The sequence below is a fragment of the Piliocolobus tephrosceles genome, chromosome 10 (assembly GCF_002776525.5).
Source record: "Piliocolobus tephrosceles isolate RC106 chromosome 10, ASM277652v3, whole genome shotgun sequence".
Taxonomy (NCBI): Eukaryota; Metazoa; Chordata; class Mammalia; order Primates; family Cercopithecidae; genus Piliocolobus; species Piliocolobus tephrosceles.
The window spans coordinates 21,180,994-21,201,591 of NC_045443.1; the positions used below are offsets into that span (position 1 = coordinate 21,180,994).

A 20,598-nucleotide genomic window follows, 5' to 3' on the forward strand; every position below is an offset into this window, starting at 1 on the left:
AATCCTGGAGTGAATAAAATCCCCCAGTCTTCTTTTTATTAATCTGGGAAAATCTTTATTTCTTATTTATGCTTGAATTATATTTTTGCTGGACATAATATTCTAGGGTAAAAGTGTTTTTCTTTCTTTATCCTTCACATTTGAGAGTTGGGTTGCTACGTGCCTTGAGGTACTCTTCTTCGGGTTATATTTGCTTGGTTTTCGTTAACATTCTTGTACTTGAATGTTGATATTTTCTCTAGGTTTGAAAAGTTCTGTAATGTTATCCCTTTGAATAAACTTTCCGCCCTTTCTCTGTCTCCCTTTTAAGGTAAATAACTCTTAGTTTTGCCCTTTTAAGGTTATTTTCTGTATCTTTTAGGTGTGCATCATTCTTTATTCATTTGTCTCTTGTGACTGCGTAATTTCAAACAGCCTATCTTCAAGCTCATTATTCTTCCTTTTGCTTGATCAGTTCTGCTCATAAGAGACTCTGAAGCATTCTTTAGTATGTCAGTTGAAGTTTTCAACTCTTAAATTTGTGCTTGATGGATTTTAATAATTTTAGTCTCTTTCCTTTTGAGAATTTTTTTATTTTTAATTTTTTGAGTATATAATAGGTGTATGTATTTATGAGGTACATAAGATGTTTTGATACAGGCATGCAATATGAAATAAACACATCATGGATAATGGGGTATTAATCCCTTCAGCATTTATCCTTTGAGATACAAATAATCTAACTACATTCTTTATTTTAAAATGTAAAATTAATTTATTATTTACTATAGTCACTCTATTGTAGTATCAAATAGTAGATCTTATTCTTTCTATTTTTTTTGTACCGATTAACTGTCCCCACCTCCCACCTCCAATCCTCTACTACCCTTCCCAGCTTCTGGCAACATCCTTCTTCTTATTATGCCTACAAGTTCAACTGATTTGATTTTTAGATCCCACAAATAAATGAGAACATGTGATGTTTATCTTTCTGTGCCTGGCTTACTTCACTTAACATTATAACCTCCAGTTCTCTTCATGTTGATGTAAATGACTGGATCTCATTCCTTTTATGGCTGTATAGTACTCCATATGTACCAAATCTTTTTTATGAATTCATCTATTGATGGACACTTAGGTTCCTTCCCAATCATAGCTATTGCAAACAGTGCTACAACAAACATAGGAGTGCAGCTATGTCTTAAATATACTGATTCCCTTTCTTTTGGGTATATACCCAGCAGTGGGATTGTTAAATCATATGGTAACCCAATTTTGAGTATTTTGAGGAAACTCCAAACTGTTATCCATAGTGGTTGTACTAGTTTGCATTCACACCAACAGTGTATGAAGTTTCGTTTCCTTTCCTCTACATTCTCACCAGTGTTTGTTATTGCCTGCCTCTGGGATAAAAGCCATTTTAACAGGGGTGAGATATATCATTCATCAGATATCTCACTGTAGTTTTGATTTGCATTTCTCTAATGATTAATGATGCTGAACACTTTTTCATTTACATGTTTGTCATTTGTATGCATCCTTTTGGGAAAGATCTATTCAAGTCTTTTGCCCTTGTTTTGATCAGATTATTAGGTTTTTTTCTATAGATTTGTTTGTGCTCTTTATATATTCAGGTTATTAATCCCTTTTCAGAGGGGGAGTTTGTAAACATTTTCTCCCATTGCATAAGTTGTCTCCTCACTTTGCTGATTGTCTCTTTTGCTGTGTGAAGCTTTTTAACTTGATGTGATCCCATTTGTGTATTTTTACTTTGGTTGCTTACGTTTATCAGGTATTGCTCAATAACTTTTTTTTGCCCAGACTAATGTCCTGATGACTTTCACCAATATTTTCTTGTTATAGTTTCATAATTTGAAGTCTTAGATATATGTCCTTAATCAATATTGATTTGATTTTTGCATATGGTGAGAGACAGGGGCCTGGTTTTATTCTTCTGCATGTGGATATCCTGTTTTCTCAGCACCATTTATTAAACAGACTGTCTTTTCCTCAGTGCACATTTTTGGCACCTTTTTCTAAAACGAATTAACTGTAGTTGTGTGGATTCTGGATTCTCTATTTTGTTCCACTGGTCTATGTGTCTGTTTTTATGCCAGTAGCATAGTGCATGTTGTTTGGGTCTCCATAGCTCTGTAGTAAAATTTGAAGTCAGGTAATAGGATTCCTCCAGATTTTTTTTTTTTTTTTCCTTAGGATAGCTTTGGCTATTCTGTGTCTTTGTGTTGCATATGAACTTCAGATTTGATTTTTCTATTTCTGTGAAGAATATTATTGTTATTTTGATAGAGATTGCATTGAATCAGTAGATTGCCTTGGGTAGTATGGACATTGAAACAACATTAATTCTTCCAATCCATGGACATAGAATATTTTTTTCAATTTTTGTTGCCCTCCTCAATTTCTTTCATCAATGTTTTAAAATTTTCGTTATAGAGATCTTTCACTTCTTTTGTTAAATTAATTCCAAAGTATTTGTGGCTATTATAAATGGGATTACTTTTTTATTTCTTTTTCAAATTGTTCACTTTTAGCATATAGAAATGGTACTGGTTTCTAAGTCGTTTTCATACTGTGCAACTTAACTAAATTTGTTTATCAGGTTGAGTAGCTTCCTTGTAGCATCTTTAGGTTTTTCTACATATTAGATCATATCACATACAAACAACTGTAATTAGACTTCTTCCTTTCCAATTTGGATGCCTTTTGTATCTTTGTTGTTTGATTGCTCTAGCTAGGACTTCCAGTACTATGGTGAATAAAAATGGCGACAATGGACATCTTGGTAGTATTACAGATTATAGAGGAAAGGCTTTCAGTTTTCCCCTTTCAGTATGATATTAGCTGTAGATCTGTCATATATGGTTTTTATTATGTTGGGCTATGTTTCTTCTATCCCCAGTTTTTTTAAGGTTTTTTATTATTCAGTAATGTTAAATTTTATCAAATGCTTTTACATCAGTTGAAAAGACCACATGATTTTTGTTTGATGCTGTTGATACAATGTGTTTGGTTCATTTATTTCCATATATTGAACCATCCTCGCCTCCTGGGATAAATGCCACTTGGTGATGGTGAATGATCATTCTAATATATTGTTGAATTTGGTTTGTTAGGATTTTGTTGAGGATTTTTGCATAATTACTCAGCAGAGATATTGGCCTGTAGTTTTCCTTTCTTGATGTGTGTTTGTCTGGTCATGGTATGAGGGTAATAGTGGCCTCATAGAATGAATTTTGAAGTATTCCCTCTTCCTCTATTTTTTGGAATAGTTTGAGTAGTATTGGTATTCATTATTTTATTCTCTTTGTTAAATTTATCTGATAGAATTCTGGATTCCTTCTCTGTGTCATCTTGAATTTCTTTGAGTTTCCTCAGAACAGTCATGTTGAAATCTGTCTGAAAGAACACATACGTCTGTTTCACCAGGATTAGTTCTTAGTGCCTTATTTAATTTAGTTGGTGAGGTCATGTTTCTCTGGCTGACCTTGGTGCTCATAAATGTTCATTGTTGTCTGGGCCTTGATGAGTTAGATATTTATTATAGTTTTTGCAGTCTGAGTTTGCTTTTACCCATCCATCTTGAGTTTGCTTCCTAGTTATTTGAAGTGGCTTAGGTCCCATGATCAGTGATACTGTGGTTTGTGCAGTCTTATAGAGGTACCGCCTTGGTGGCCTCAGATAAGATCCAGACAAATTTTCTCTATTACTAGACAAAGACTCTTGTTCTTTTCCTCTATATTTTCCAAAACAATGAAATCTCTCTCTTTCTGTACTGAGCTGCCTAGAACTTGAGGTTCAGTGATGCAAGCACCCTTTTGCCCACCACATTTTCAGACAACAATGAGGATTCATATTTTTTCCATGAATAGTTATTAAGTGATCCATGGGGTTAAGACTCCAATGATGACAGCTGTCTAGTCATGAAACCTGAAAAGTCATCAAGTACACACAAGCTAAGGAAATGAGAACAACGTCATGACTGATATCTGGCCCACAGCAACTGCAAGATGTCATCAAATGTTAGACTGATTCTAGTTTCAGAGATAACAAAATATGAAAAGAAGAAAATAGTGTCTTAGAATTTATGACATATACTTTACTTTATTCATCTATGGAGGACTGCAATCATTATCATTATTTCCCAGGACCTACTGTATTTCAAAATTATTTTTGACTGGCTTCTTCTATTTATTCTAGGCACTATCAGGATAACTCCTAAGGACTCTCGTTGGGTTGGAGCTTGGTGGCTTGGTTTCCTTGTGTCTGGAATATTATCCATTATTTCTTCTATACCATTCTTTTTCCTGCTCCCAAATCCAAATAAACCACAGAAAGAAAGGAAAGTTTCACTATTTTTGCATGTGCTAAAAACAAATGATAAAAGGAATCAAATAGCTAATTTGACCAACCGAGGAAAAAACATTACCAAAAATGTGACTGGTGAGTATTTTACATTCATTGTCAACTTGGAGTTGTTAATTTCAATGAAAGGGAGTAATGAGTATTCAAAAGTAATAAAGCATACTCAAATCATCAAGAGTTAGCTTTCTGGCCGGGCGCGGTGGCTCAAACCTGTAATCCCAGCACTTTGGGAGGCGGAGAGGGGTGGCTCACGAGGTCAGGAGATCGAGACCATCCTGGCTAACATGGTGAAACCCTGTCTCTACCACTCGGGAGGCTCAGGCAGGAGAATGGTGTAAACCCGGGAGGCTGAGATCCAGCCACTGCACTCCAGCCTGGGCGACAGAGCAGACTCCGTCTCAAAAAAAAAAAAAAAAAAAAAAAAAGAGAGTTACCTTTCTTCTGCACTAAATTTAGCTGAATTATTTTTCTGTACGTCATACTAAAGTTGACAAATATTTCCTGAGCACATAACAAGCAGAAGTGGATTAGGATTTTGCTCTTGAGCAGGCAGAAACCAATCAAAGACTACAAATAAAACATCTGTTCCTTATAAGCCGATGAGTATGTATTCATTGTAATATTATGTAATGTAAACTGTGAGGGTTAAAAAGATTATAATATTTCATTCATTCACTTATTCAACAAAAGGTACCAGCCACCACACTATGCCCTGGTGATAGAACATCACTTTTGTTTTTCAAAAACCTAGTGGATAATATTGAGAAGTATATAGATCATTGTAATAAAGTATCTTAAGTAGTGGTAAGGTAATACTTAACTATTCTCAAGTGTAGAGATAGAATAAGGAGAAGGAATTCAGAAGTTTCTCTGTAGTTAATTGGAGTAAGATTATTTTTCTTGCTAATCAAAATTATATATGATTTAATTAAAATTATATATATGATTTTGTTAAAATTATATATATAATTTATATATATATAATTATAGCTTATCTAAGTATTCAAAAATGAAGTGGAAGCAATAGTTTTAATTAAAGTAATTGAAGTCAGTAATGTGAATCAGGATACTTTACCACTTGATAGTGACTCCTCTTTTGAATGTAAGCCCTGGCAGGCTAATGGAGAACCACTGAGAAGCAGTAATTGAGAGAATGATCTGGCAGCAGTCAGAGCAAAATATTTGAAATGGTAAGGTATTGACAGCGATTTTCAGATTGGGACAAAATGGTGAAATCGTAAAACCTAAAGTAGTGCAATCAACACCTAAACTCTTGGCAAATGTTTCAAGTTTTTATTGAAGTAAGGCTACAAACTTCCCAGGGTAACCCATGCTTTCCTTCTCATCAGTTCTTTCACTTCCTGTTTTTTGTTGTTATTATTGTCTCCTCTCTACCACACTAATCCAAGGGCAATGGGATGATGGAGCCTTGTGTGTTCACTCATGAGAGTGGATTGTTCAATTTCAACTGCATTGGTAGCTTGAAATTGTCCATGGTAGGAGAATTTACCACCATATATTACCATAGAAATTGAGAAATCCTACAAATCAGGTTTTCCAACCAACAAATCAGTTCTTAAACATTTACCAGCATACCATGGTTTTAAAAGTTTTGTAATTTAACAAGCATACTAAAAATAGAATATCAAGGAATTTTTATTTTGTGTATGCTATGTTTCTACTTTATCTAATCAAATCCATAATAACTAATGGATTTTCAAACCTGTAAGAGTCAGAGTTGACTGTGAATCCAAAAATAATAAAGAGGATAATGAAGATACAAAAATGGTACAATTGTAACATTGTCTATATTATGAGCTGGTGTTTTTGGGGGGATAGTGACATGAATAGTAAAGAGAATCTTAATTATTAACAAGTGCCTGTTAGGAATGGATAACATACCTAAATACCTATAGTCAGAAGAAAATATATATTGGATTTATTCTCTATGTTCTCGATTAAAACTAAGACTAATTGGCAAGTTTATCACTTTGGCCTATTTTAAATATTGTTTATTCTTACTATACATTTTCTTACCTCTTTTCTGTTCTGTGTCATTTCCTTAACTGTATTTTGTATTATTGTAATCAGAGGAAAGTATTTTTTAAAGAAACTGCTGTTAGTACTGTTCATATCTAATGAAAATCTTTAGAGGTCTATAGAGAACAAGGTCTTTCAAAGCCCATATCATCCATCTCTCAATAACCATTTCTGGGCCTGTCTTGCTGTACTCTAAAACTTCCTGTTGTTCTAAGTAGTTCCTGCCACTTTTAACTTCTGTTATAGTTGATTGACCTAGCAATCACAGTACTAGAACATAAAATTTCTGCCGTGGATAGAAGTTACAAATTTGTTATCACACCTATTTGTAGGCATAGGTTGTTGTACTATTACTGTCATAACGTCCCTTGGGACCAACATTTTTATCCCCTGCCTCTCTTTCTTGCATCTTAACACAGAGGATTTATAATACTGCCAGATTTACTGAGGCAATATTTTATGGTGCAAAAGCTGTATACCAGGGAAAAAATAAGTCTGAGCCCTCATACTAATTTTGTCTTTAACATCAGAGATTGTATTTTTGTGTCTTCGATTATGCTGTCTTTAATTTAAATTTATATTTAACAATTTTATTTTAATATAATAATTATATTATTCAGTGCTAATACATAAGGAACATCACATTTCTTTTCTTTTCTTCTTCCCCTCCTCCTCCTTCTCCTTCTTTCCTCTTCTCCTGCTCCTTCTCCTTCTTCTTCTTCCTCTTCCTCTCCTTCTTCTTCACTGTGACAGGGTCTGGCTCTGTCCCCTAGGCTAAAATGCAGTGACATGTATATGACTTGCTGCAGCCTCGATTTCCCAGGCTCAAGTTATTCTCCCTCATCAGCCCTCCAAGTAGCTGAAATGATGGGAGTGTGCCACCATGCTAGTCTAATTTTTGTATATTTTGTAGAGGGGGGATTTTGCCATGTTGCCCAGTCTGGTCTCTAACTCCTAGGCTCAAGCAGTCTGCATGCCTCTGCCACTCAAAGTGTAGGGATTAGAGGCATTAGCCACTGCACCCTGTGAACATCACATTTCTGAATCACTTTTGTTTTTTTTTTTCCGGGACTCCTAGTATATTGCCTAGTACCCAATTGAAAAACAAGCGTTAGTGGAATTAATGAATAAGTTAATTAATCTACATGTAATAGTATGGTAGAGTGTCAAGGATAACCAAATGTTAAGCGAACGAAGTAAGTTACAAAACAGCATTTATGCATGATCCTATTTGGAAGTAAAATGAACTAAACCAATAAATAATAATATGCATATGAAAAATCTTGAAGGAATATAGTTAAACTGTTAACAGTAGGATTGAAGGGTACTCTTTCTGTGTTATGTAGTTTTGTAATTTTAAATCTTATAGAACTTATATTTACAAAATTCAGATATTAATGTATTTAAATTACATTGAAATATTTTGTTTACTTTTCTAATTCTACAGGTTTTTTCCAGGCTTTGAAAAGCATCCTTACCAATCCCCTGTATGTTATATTTGTAATTTTTACATTGTTACACATGAGCAGCTACATTGCTTCTATTACTTATATCATTAAAATCATGGAGCAACAGTATGGTCGGTCTGCATCTGAGACTAACTTTTTGTTGGGTAAGACATATTTTTACCTGTTTGCTTGACAAATGAAACATTACTGAGTACTTGTGTTAAAAGACACATTTTATTGTGAAGGTGATTTCACATTTTACTAAATATACTTTTAGTATCTCTCGTAACATTTGTCACTATTGTGATATAACCACTGTTCTGCATTTGAAGTTGCACCTCATGTTAGATGAGTTCTAAAAACAAAGTTACTTTTGAATAAAACATTTAGATGTGGTATCTGCATAATTGGATCTTATAGTGCTAAGATCCTGAGACAAACCCTTTTATAATCTAACCATGATAATCCTGTTATTCATGGACTGAAATAAGGCCTCAGCCACTTACAAAACATATGATATTGATGTTTTTTAAAAAAGAATCAATTTAAATGTATCACAAAATATGCGTGATTCAAAAAATATCAATTTTAGAGAGTATATTTTTGCTACAGTATCTATTTTCAGTGTCATATGGAGACCTGCCCATTAAGAAGAAGTTATAACACTTTGTAGAAACTATTCTACAAATCTATTATACAAAACTATCTATCAGTTTGTAGAAGCATTATAGAAATTTGACAAATATGTGATGAATTAAAAAAATTTATCAAGTGGTATGTGACTAGGTCATGAGTACATGAGAAAATAAGAATTAGAAAATGAATGTACTGAAGCACTAGACCAGGCACCTGGATGATCTTCCTGTTGAACCTCAAAGTTTAAACTTAAAAGTTAACTTTTGACTCCCAATAACTTGATCTGAATTTTTTGTTAGAGGAAACTTCATCTTTAATAACTCTTACAGAACATGGTAAAATTGTAGGAGGAATTAACCATTTTTAATCCTGTATGTTGATCTTTTTTATTGTACCAGGGTATATATGTGTTTTGATGAATAAGGATGAGACATTACTTCAAGAATTCAATTCTAAATCTCTGGGAAAATTCGAAGTAAGCTTCAGAGGGTTGGAACTCTCCTGTGAGAGATGTAAAGGATTTTAGATGGCAGGCTCAAAATCTCATAGGAAAAAATATTTTGTTTTGTTGTTGTTGATTTCCAGAAAAAAAGAATGTGCTTCATCGAAATAATCTGTTCAGACACACAAATATCCTTAGCCATTGCCTTTTGCGCTTGAAGAAACCAAACCCTCATAACTGGCAGGAAGAAATTATTTTTATCTCTCTTACATGGTACACTGGTCCCCCTACCTCCACCTTAGTCTGCCACCCTTGTCTTAAAGAAGTGATAAGATGGGATGAATTTGGTTCATCCAACCTCATACTGTGTTTCATATAAAAACACATATCTGAAAAAATGTATATATTTATATCTATTCATTTAAATATATCTATTTAAATATGTGTATTTATTTTTATATATTCATTTAAATATGTGTATATTTTTTATATACATGTATATATTTATATATATACACACACTAATGTTGGCAATAGGAAAATGACCTGAAAAAGATTACACAACTACATATATTTATATATACACACATATATATTTATATATTTTTTATATATTTATTATATATTTATATATTTTATATATTTATTTATTTATTTTATTTATATATTATATATAATATGATATGTATAATATATAAATATTCACATATATTTATATATTATAAGTATATTATATATACTTATATAATATATATATTATTATATTATATATAATATAATATTATATATAATTATATATTATATAATATAATATAATATTATATATAATTATAAATTATATATTATAATATATAAATATAAATAAATAATATATAAATATAAAAAATATATTTATATATATTTAAGTGTGTGTGTGTATATATATATATTTACAGCTTTTTTCTCTTCTTTTATTTCTAGGAATCCTAGCCCTACCTGCTATTGCAATCGGCATGTTTTCAGGAGGATATATCATTAAAAAATTCAAATTGTCTTTAGTTGGACTTGCCAAATTGGGATTTTGTTCTGCAACAGTGCATCTCTTATCTGAAGTTTTATATTTCTTTATAATCTGCGAAAGCAAATCAGTTGCCGGCCTAACCTTGACCTATGATGGGTTTGTATATATCATTATATCAGTTGCATAATATGTTAACCATACAATTAAAAGACTATGTGTAAGGAAAATAGGGTAGAAAACAATTGTAATTAAACTTTCTTTTCATTGAGAGAAATTTCATTTTTGAAATTCTTAAAATGTTCACTCCCTAAGACCTTAAAGTGATTTTATTCTTTCAGTAAAGAAAAACAATATAAGTTGAAATAATAATGCTTATAATTTATGGGTAATTGTAATGAGTGGTGGGTAATTTTACCTGCGTTTTATAAATGAGAAAGTAAAAAGACTTTGCCTTTTTATTCACAGTCTTTCATGAAGGTATAGTGATATTTTAAGACTGTATGATATATGTTGATGCCACCAGTCTGACAGCTAAAAATATGCGTGCTTACATATTAAAATGTATTAACATTAACTTCTACTAGAGTGTCTATAGATATAACTAGTTAAAACAAAAGAACGTTGGGTCCTTCAATACTTTTTGAGACCCTGAAGGACTCCTAAGAAAAAATGTGTTTGAAAACTGTCAAAAGATTATTTTTCCCCAAAAGTCTCTATGAGGTTGACATTTTTTACAAAGAGTAGTCACATTGCTAAGCTATGGCAGAACTAATCTGAACACAGGAGGAACTGATTGCAATTTCTGGACTGGGTCATTATCTTAGTCCATTTGAGCTACTATAACAAAATATTGTGTCATTTGTAAATACACAGAAATGTATCTCTCACAGTTCTGGAGGCTGGAACATGCAAGATCAAGGTGCTGGGAGATTTGGTATCTGGTAAAAGCATACTTCCTAGTTCATAGATTGTGCCTTCTAGCTCTGTTTAGTCATGGTGGAATATGCAAGGGGTCATTAACTCCATTCAGGAGGGTTCGCCCTCATGACCAGATCACATCATGATAGCCCTGTCTCTTAATACCCTCACATAGGAGATTAAATTTCAATCTATGAACTTAGGGGTGCACAAATATTTAGACCATAGCAATCATAAACCTTTCTCCATAGCTACTCCCAGTAGGATGTCCTCAAGCAAAATAAAGAATTAGATGACTTTAAATAAAATTATTAATAATGTGTTTTCTAAATTACTGATCGACTTTTTTCTTAATTTAAATGACATACTCATTCAAAGGTACTTCATCAGTCCCCAATCATTAACAAATCTTTGCAAAACAAAATAACTTAAAATCTTGAAGCAGAAAATGTATACAAATAATATGTTTTATAATTTTAGCCATGATTAAAATTATATTTAATAATTTATAGCCATATTAAAAAGTAAATCAGTTTAAACATATTGTAGTGTCACTTAAAAAATATACATAACTTTTCTAGCCCTTTTCAACTGATTCTATTATTTTTTGTTTTTCATTCTTCAGAGGTTCGACTCTAACCACAATGAATTCTTATTTTATGTAGTTAAGATACAGATTTTAAAGTTCAACCACATTAACTAGCATCCATAGATTCACAGAAGTTTATAGTGACCTGAGAGGAACTTCAATCTAATGCCATTCCCTTTACCTCACTCCCCCCCAAAAAAAATGAGTCTAGAAAAATAAAGTTACTTTTCTAATGTGAAACTTCCTGATGGAATCGTAACAACCTCTTGTGTAAGTCTTATCTAATTCCTGATTTCTTTTTTAAGTTTTACTTTTTCTAAGTAATAAATCATGTCTTGGTATAGAAGGAGAGTTACAAGCATTAAAAAGTTAAAAGCATTTTTAAAAACCTATTTTGGCATTATCAGATCAAATTTCTTGATCTAATTAAAGAAAATCCTTTCTTTCATTTCTCTCTTCTTTCCCTCACCTTCCCTCCTCCTTTATTTCCCTAAATAAAGGGGAATAAATAATTTTATAAAGAATTTTTATAAAAAAATTATAATTTTTATAAAAATTTTTATTAAAAAATTTTATAAATAAATTTATTTAAAAATAAATAAATAAAGGGGAATAAATTAATTTCTCTCTTTTTGATATATGTCTATCATATGTTTTCAGAAATAGTCCAGTAAGATCTCATGTAGATGTACCACTTTCTTATTGCAACTCAGAGTGCAATTGTGATGAAAGTCAGTGGGAACCAGTCTGTGGAAACAATGGAATAACTTACATCTCACCTTGTCTAGCGGGTTGCAAATCTTCAAGTGGTAATAAGGAGCCCATAGTGAGTATTTGTTTTTGTTTTTCCTTCTCTCCTTAATCAAAATCACAGATTTGATTTTTTAATAATTGCTTATCGTATCTTCCTATAGCTAAGGTCTCCAGTATAAAGATAAAAGATTTCAATATTATCTGTCATTGTGATGGATGTGAAGTATAAACAAAGCTTCATATAAAGTCCTGCTTAGGACACAACCAAGATTTTCTGTTATTTGAATTCTATTTTGAGATTACCCCACTTTTTTTCTTGAGAGTGTAGAAATATGACCTATTAGAATTTAATCCACTTAGGATTTCTAAGAAGCTTCTGATTTGACTGAAGCACAGGATTTCAATTAATTTGGAATTAATTTATCCATCAGAAGTTAGAGGAAAGTCCTGATTAACCTGTTGTCAGCACTACCTACTTTACTGGGACAATAATCTATGTGCGTTTGTATATATACATGCTGATGAGTTTAGCTAGGGGCTCGCTGGGGCTTTTGACTTTCCAGTAAATTAATCAAGGATTTATGCTCACTTGACTGCCCAGTTCTCGATTTCCTATGTTGGTTTCCTCACAGCTGGCACTTCTGTTACCCAGGATAATTTAGTATCCTGCTCACTTATTGCCAACATATCTATTAGAAATTCCATTTTTTTTCTTCACTCAAGAGGTTTTTTTTCCATGTGAGCCTCAGGTTTTTCCCAGTATCCTGGGTAACTCCCAATAGTTGGAAATTGGGTATGGTATTCCGCATACCTACCATTCACTCAACATCTCACAAAATTGTATAATCATTTTTCAGGCTATTTTCCTATTACCAACATTAGCAACATAGCTATGATAATTACTCTCTACCACACTCTTCTATGTTTCATTTTTAAACATTTTCATCTTTCCCTTGCCCGCTGTCATGCTGATATATTATGGAAAAGCATGGAGAAATTTGAATAAAGCATCCTAGGTTCCTTGAAGATAGGCCATAACTTTAATAAACTTGCACAACATATATGGCCCAAAGACTATACTTAAAAGCCCACATCTCATATTCCTTGACTATAACATCTTTCAGTAAGGGTGCCCTCATTTAATCCCTAGTTTCACTTTGCCCGGTAGTGAAGATCTGAAAGAAACATAATATTAGAATCCTAAAAAGAGCTCTGTCTACATGGAGATAGCTTCTTAATATGGACAATGGCTCTACCCTCTGGGGGCTACTGCAAAATTCCTTTACTAAATCCTCAGTTTAAAAAAAAAAAAATCTCTTTATAACATAATGTTCTCTGTAGCAAATTTGGTTTTATTGGCCAATGTGCTTTCTCCAAAAAGATTGCTCCATATTATTCTTAGTGAAAAGAAAGAAGGATAAACGCAAGCTTGGTGGAACCATAAAAGTATAGATTTAAATTCTTTTAAAATTCTTCCTTCAGTAATTATTCTTTAGCACTAGTAGGTTAAAGGCGAACTTCCCTTAAACTTTTGTTTAGCCTAGAATCAGAATAGAGTTTTTTTTAAAGCCACCTACCTAAAAACACTGCCTGATTAAACCTCTCAAATCACTTGATCTTAATGTTCCCCTTCTGTACTCTTACCACTAGTCAGGACATTCTGTTGTGTTGGACCTCTCTGGTAATAATATTATCTATTTTATTATCTGTCATTGTGGTCTTGTATGCTGCTTTCGACTGCTTAAATAGAATTCTGGCATCCATGCCCATCTCTATTTCCTCTGTACTCTGTCCTATTTTCATGAGTGGCTCTGGTTCCAGATTTTGGCCCCTTCCAAACTGCTGTATTTTCTGAAGTTTTGGGGTAATCTTTCCCCAGGCATGTCACTAATACCTAGTAGAGATTGTCAAAGTGAGTAAAAATGTATATTTTAGGAAGTAAGTGTGGGTGAAAGAGCAATATTGAAAACAATTTATATTGATGAGAAAATTATATACAGTTTCATACACTTTCTTAAATTATTTCCCAATTTTAATATTAAGAATTTATTAAATGTTAATATTCAATTATATTAACTTATACAGAAAGTAATTCAGGAAGCAATTTTGTCTTTCATTATTAAGCAACTGTATTTTTATAGTATTTTTAAAACTATAAATATGTTAGTTTGAGACTTCTTTAAATATAATGGAATGTATTCATAGCCCAGTTGCATGTGGCAAATGTATTTGGTAATTTTTCAAAAATTATTTTTAGGTGTTTTATAACTGTAGCTGTGTGGAAGTAACTAGTCTCCAGAACAGAAATTACTCAGCTCACCTGGGTGAATGCCCAAGAGATGATGCTTGTACAAGGAAATTTTATATTTATTTTGCAATTAAAGTCTTAGATTCTTTCCTCTGTGCAATCGGACTTATCTCATATTCTGTGCTGGTGATTAAGTAAGTATGATGTTTTAAAACACTATCATGTATATTAAATTAAAAACATACCCAATGATATACATATTTTCCGTATTTAGCTCAAATTCATATTTTGTTACATTTTAATTTTCTGAGCATTCATTGTCTTAGAATTATTATGATATTTCAGTGTTATCATTAATAATATAATTTTGTCTCTAATACTTCCATTGTGAAATCTAGGCTGTATACATTCTTCTTTTATTGAGAATCTTAAGACACACACTGATTGACAACTGCCTCAGTTGTAAAGGAATCTCTATATGATTCAAAAAGAACTTTTAATTTTGAGTTGCCTTGGATCCTAATGGGCCAGTTAGAGAAAATCATCTGTTGATTTCATTGAAAGAAAACATTTTGCAACAAGATACAAATATAAACCTCCGTGTGTAACGAAATTCTAATGCTGTAAATTTACCCACAGCATGGCTTCTGACCTAGTATCCCTTAATACCATTGTAGACAGAAGAAAAGTGTATGTAAAGAATTCATTCCTTTCTTCACTCATTAAACAGATACTTAGACAGGATGTGATGCTTAATGAAGAATATTTCTTGGTAAATAAAACCAATAATGTACCTGTTGTCTCATAGCTTAGAAAATCGACGAGTGACCTGAGACAAATAAGTTTTAAAATAAACACATAATTACAAATTGCTCTTAGTCTTAATAAGGAATAAGACTGCTAATAAAGAATAAAAAGAGAAATGAAATTTGGGAGTGAAATGAGAGTGTATGAGGGAAAGGACTCACAAAGTACATCTTAAAAGAAGTGATGTTTTATCTAACGGCATACAGAAAAAACCAAATGAAGGGCTTTCAGGAAGAGGGTCTAGATACTGATTCCTTAAGACAGGAAAGAACTAGCGTGTTTGAAGACTAAAAAGAATCCAGTTCATTGGACCATACTGAGTGAGAGGGGTGTGGCATAAGATAAGTTTGGAAAATTAGGGAGGAAGCAGATAATGTGTGCCCTACTGGCCAATATAATAATTCAATCACCTAAAACTGTAAACATGTAAAGACAGGCATGTAGATCTTAAAAATATACATGATAAGTAGAATAACCTGGGTTAACATCTGATTGTACTTTTAAAACATAGCAGTTGATCACATTCATGGTCAGCCAACAGCATGACATGATAGAAAAAAAAAATGTGTTTTTACATTTTGTTAACATGAAAATAAACCTGTAAACTAAATTTACAGTTGTTAAATTTTGACCCTGACTGCAAGTCTTATCAAATTATTTATAGTAAATATTCCACAAATATAGCTTCATCTTCAATATAAAATGTCTACTCAGAGGGAGAAGCATATATTTGCTAAATTACAATTTCATTAAAATAAAAATTCACCTCAAAACCTCATGCTAGTTTACATCTCAACATGTTTCAGCTTCATAATTAAAACTTTTTCATGAGGAGAGTTTTAAAAATACTGTTTCATCCTTGATGATAGTTTTGATTTATCTAATTAGGAAAGTTATGAAATCAACATTACCACTTGTCAAAAGCATTTATTAATCTCTCACTAGCCTTTGATTTTCTTTGAAGAAAAGTTTTGTGAAGCAGACTAGAGAACACAGATATAAAATATGAACTTCAGTCTGTTAATGATTTTCTAATGCTTATATCATAAGGCTATTGCTGAAACTAGACTAAGCAGGAGTGTAGGCATTTACTCATCCAATACATATTTATTATGTGTGTCAGCCACAGGTCCATGCAATGAGGATGCAAATGTGACTGAAAGTGGTAAAACTTCATTGGCATCCAGTGGGGATGGGGAATGGGGGGTGGATTGGCACAGGAGAAGAACTAATAAACAAATAAGCAAGTAAATATGTAAAATAGGGTAACTGTGCAACACTAGAAAGAAGGATCAGAGTAAGAAAACAGAAAAAATAGGGATAGGTAAGAGACACTAGTTCAGACATTGTGCATTGGAAATCATATGATAAGAAGCCTAAATGAAGACCTGAAGAGTGAAACTACAAGCCATGCTAAATGGGGCCAGGGAAGGAACAATCTAGGCAAGGTAGAGCAGAGGTAAAGCCCTGGTGTGGAACATACTTGACATATACATAGTCAGAAAAAAGTGTGTGAGGAAGAGAGAGGTGTGAAGTACAATGACAGAGCTAGCATGATCCAGATTATGTTGTTCACAGGAATTGGAACTTATTCTAAACGTGTTCAGAAGCCCTAGAGGGTTTAAGTGTTAGTATTACCTAATGCTTATGGCTTACCTAATGAGAAGAACACTCGAACTGTGCATGGAGACGGAGTGTGTTTTTGGAAGACAAAAATGAAATCATGGAAAACAGAAGACTATGATCATTCTTCACAAGATGGGGTCTTGACTGAGCATGGTTATGATCAAGGAAGTGGGAAGTGACTTGAGTCTCAGTCTTTGTTTTGTTTTTTAAGGCAAAGCCAATATAATTTGCTGCTCAATTGAATATGGCAGGTGAGAGAGAGAATTTAAGGATGATCTGAAAATTCTGGTCTGAGTTCTGGAAAAATTATAGTACTATTGAACAAAATGGGAAAGACTAAGGAAAAGTAGTTTTGGAAAAGTGGACAAGTAAGACTTCTTGTGTCTCTAAAACTGAGCCACCTGTTAGATATCTACCGACAATGTCATATGTAGAATCTACTATTCAGGAGAAACACTAAAGTTAGAAATATAAATTTTAGAGTTAGCAACATACAGATGCTATTTAAATTCAGTGCTCTATTGAGATCTTCTAGGGACTCAGTACAGATAGAAACTAGATCCTAGGACCAACACCTAGCGCTCTAACTTTAGAGATCAATAATAGAAGAAGCCAGTGAAGGAAACTGAGTAAGTCCCATGAGTTATGAGAAAAACTGAGAAAAGATCATGTTCTTGAAGCATAATGAAGAATATATGAAGTAGTGAGTAAAGCAACTATGTCAAGGGCTGCTGAGAGTTCACAAGAGTTAGGGACTAGAAAGTGACCCTCAGATTTCATTATATGCTGATCACTGTTAGCCCAAACAAAACTGGTGCATGAAAAGGAAGGGAAATATAAGGCTGCTTTGGTTATTAAAAAGTGTTTCATTTTTATGGATTTAGGGGTACAAGTACAGTTGTGAAACATGGATATACTGTGCAGTGAAGTATGGGGTTTTGTGTACTTATCATCCAGATAGTGTACATTGTATCTGATAGATAGTATTTCATCTCTCCCACCCTCCCGTCCCATCCCATCCCTGCCACCCTCTGCCAACCTCCCACACTTTAGAGTCTCTAATAGTCTATTGTTTCACTCTGTATGTCCTTATGTACCCACTATTTAGCTCTCACATCAAAGTGAGTACATGCATTTTTTAACTTTCTGTTTCTGACTCATTTCACTAGGGATAATGGCCTCCAGTTCTACTCATAATGCTGCAAATGACTTCATTTTTTATGGCTGACTAATATTCCATGGTATATACATATATATCAAATTCTTAATCTAACTATCAGGTAATGGACATTTAGATTAATTCTACAACTTTGCTTTTGTCATTAGTGCTGTGATAAGCATATGAGTGCAGGTATTTCTTGCTTGTTTGTTTCTTTTTGTTTTGAGACAGAGTCTTACTTTTTTTGCCAAGACTGGAGTGCAGTGGTGGGATCTCATCTCCCTGCAATCTCCGCCTCCCAGGTTCAAGCAATTCTCCTGCCTCAGCCTTCTGAGTAGCTGGGATTTCAGTCACCCACCACCATACCTGGCTAATTATTTTGTATTTTATTTTATTTTATTTATTTTAATTTTTAGCGGAGATGTGGTTTCACCATGTCAGTCAAACTGGTCTCAAACTCTTGACTTCAAGTGATCTCTGCCTTGGCCTCCCTAAGTGCTGGGATTGCAGGCGTGAGCCACTTCACGCAGCCACAGGTGTCTTTTTAATAAAATTATTTCTTTTTATTTAGGTAGACATCCAGTACTGGGATTTCTGGATTGAATGATAGTTCAGTTTTTAGGTCTTTGGTAAATCTCTATACTGTTTTCCATAGAGGTTGTACTAATTTACATTCCCACCAACAGTGTATAAGGATTCTCTTTTCTCCTCATCTTCAACAACATATCTCGTTTTTTGACTTTGTAATAATAGCTATCATTTTTGTTGATCTTTTCAAAAAAAAAAAAGATCAACAAAATTGACAGACCGCTAGCAAGATTAATAAAGAAGAAAAGAGAGAGGAATCAAATAGACGCAATAAAAAATGATAAAGGGGATATCACCACCGACCCCACAGAAATACAAACTACCATCAGAGAATACTATAAACACCTCTACGCAAATCAACTAGAAAATCTAGAAGAAATGGATAATTTCCTGGACACGTACACTCTTCCAAGACTAAACCAGGAAGAAGTTGAATCCCTGAATAGACCAATAGCAGCCTCTGAAATTGAGGCAACAATTAATAGCCTGCCCACCAAAAAAAGCCCAGGACCAGATGGATTCACAGCTGAATTCTACCAGAGGTACAAGGAGGAGCTGGTACCATTCCTTCTGAAACTATTCCAATCAATAGAAAAAGAGGGAATCCTCCCTAACTCATTTTATGAGGCCAGCATCATCCTGATACCAAAGCCTGGCAGAGACACAACAAAAAAAGAGAATTTTAGACCAATCTCCCTGATGAACATCGATGCAAAAATCCTCAATAAAATCCTGGCAAACCGGATTCAGCAGCACATCAAAAAGCTTATCCACCATGATCAAGTGGGCTTCATCCCTGGGATGCAAGGCTGGTTCAACATTCGCAAATCAATCAACGTAATCCAGCATATCAACAGAACCAAAGACAAGAACCACATGATTATCTCAATAGATGCAGAAAAGGCTTTTGACAAAATTCAACAGCCCTTCATGCTAAAAACGCTCAACAAATTCGGTATTGATGGAACGTACCTCAAAATAATAAGAGCTATTTATGACAAACCCACAGCTAATATCATACTGAATGGGCAAAAACTGGAAAAGTTCCCTTTGAAAACTGGCACAAGACAGGGATGCCCTCTCTCACCACTCCTATTCAACATAGTGTTGGAAGTTCTGGCTAGGGCAATCAGGCAAGAGAAAGAAATCAAGGGTATTCAGTTAGGAAAAGAGGAAGTCAAATTGTCCCTGTTTGCAGATGACATGATTGTGTATTTAGAAAACCCCATCGTCTCAGCCCAAAATCTTCTTAAGCTGATAAGCAACTTCAGCAAAGTCTCAGGATACAAAATTAATGTGCAAAAATCACAAGCATTCTTATACACCAGTAACAGACAAGCAGAGAGCCAAATCAGGAATGAACTTCCATTCACAATTGCTTCAAAGAGAATAAAATACCTAGGAATCCAACTTACAAGGGATGTAAACGACCTCTTCAAGGAGAACTACAAACCACTGCTCAGTGAAATCAAAGAGGACACAAACAAATGGAAGAACATACCATGCTCATGGATAGGCAGAATCAATATTGTGAAAATGGCCATACTGCCCAAGGTAATTTATAGATTCAATGCCATCCCCATCAAGCTACCAATGAGTTTCTTCACCGAATTGGAAAAAACTGCTTTAAAGTTCATATGGAACCAAAAAAGAGCCCGTATTGCCAAGACAATCCTAAGTCAAAAGGACAAAGCCGGAGGCGTCACGCTACCTGACTTCAAACTATACTACAAGGCTACAGTAACCAAAACAGCATGGTACTGGTACCAAAACAGAGATATAGACCAATGGAACAGAACGGAGCCTTCAGAAATAATGCCACACATCTACAACCATCTGATATTTGACAAACCTGAGAAAAACAAGAAATGGGGAAAGGATTCCCTATTTAATAAATGGTGCTGGGAAAATTGGCTAGCCATAAGTAGAAAGCTGAAACTGGATCCTTTCCTTACTCCTTATACGAAGATTAATTCAAGATG

The 20,598-nt window shown here is 33.6% G+C and overlaps 1 protein-coding gene across 1 annotated transcript in view; it reads left to right on the forward strand.

Annotated features, from left to right (window-relative positions):
- SLCO1B7 (solute carrier organic anion transporter family member 1B7 (putative)) overlaps positions 1 to 20,598 on the forward strand; it is a 76,535-nt gene that overhangs the window by 23,430 nt on the left and 32,507 nt on the right. The window contains exons 6-10 of the mRNA XM_023226174.1: positions 4,198 to 4,440; positions 7,850 to 8,014; positions 9,889 to 10,084; positions 12,096 to 12,261; positions 14,446 to 14,630. Coding sequence (XP_023081942.1) covers positions 4,198 to 4,440; positions 7,850 to 8,014; positions 9,889 to 10,084; positions 12,096 to 12,261; positions 14,446 to 14,630 — 955 coding nt within the window. The remainder of the gene's footprint in view (positions 1 to 4,197; positions 4,441 to 7,849; positions 8,015 to 9,888; positions 10,085 to 12,095; positions 12,262 to 14,445; positions 14,631 to 20,598) is intronic.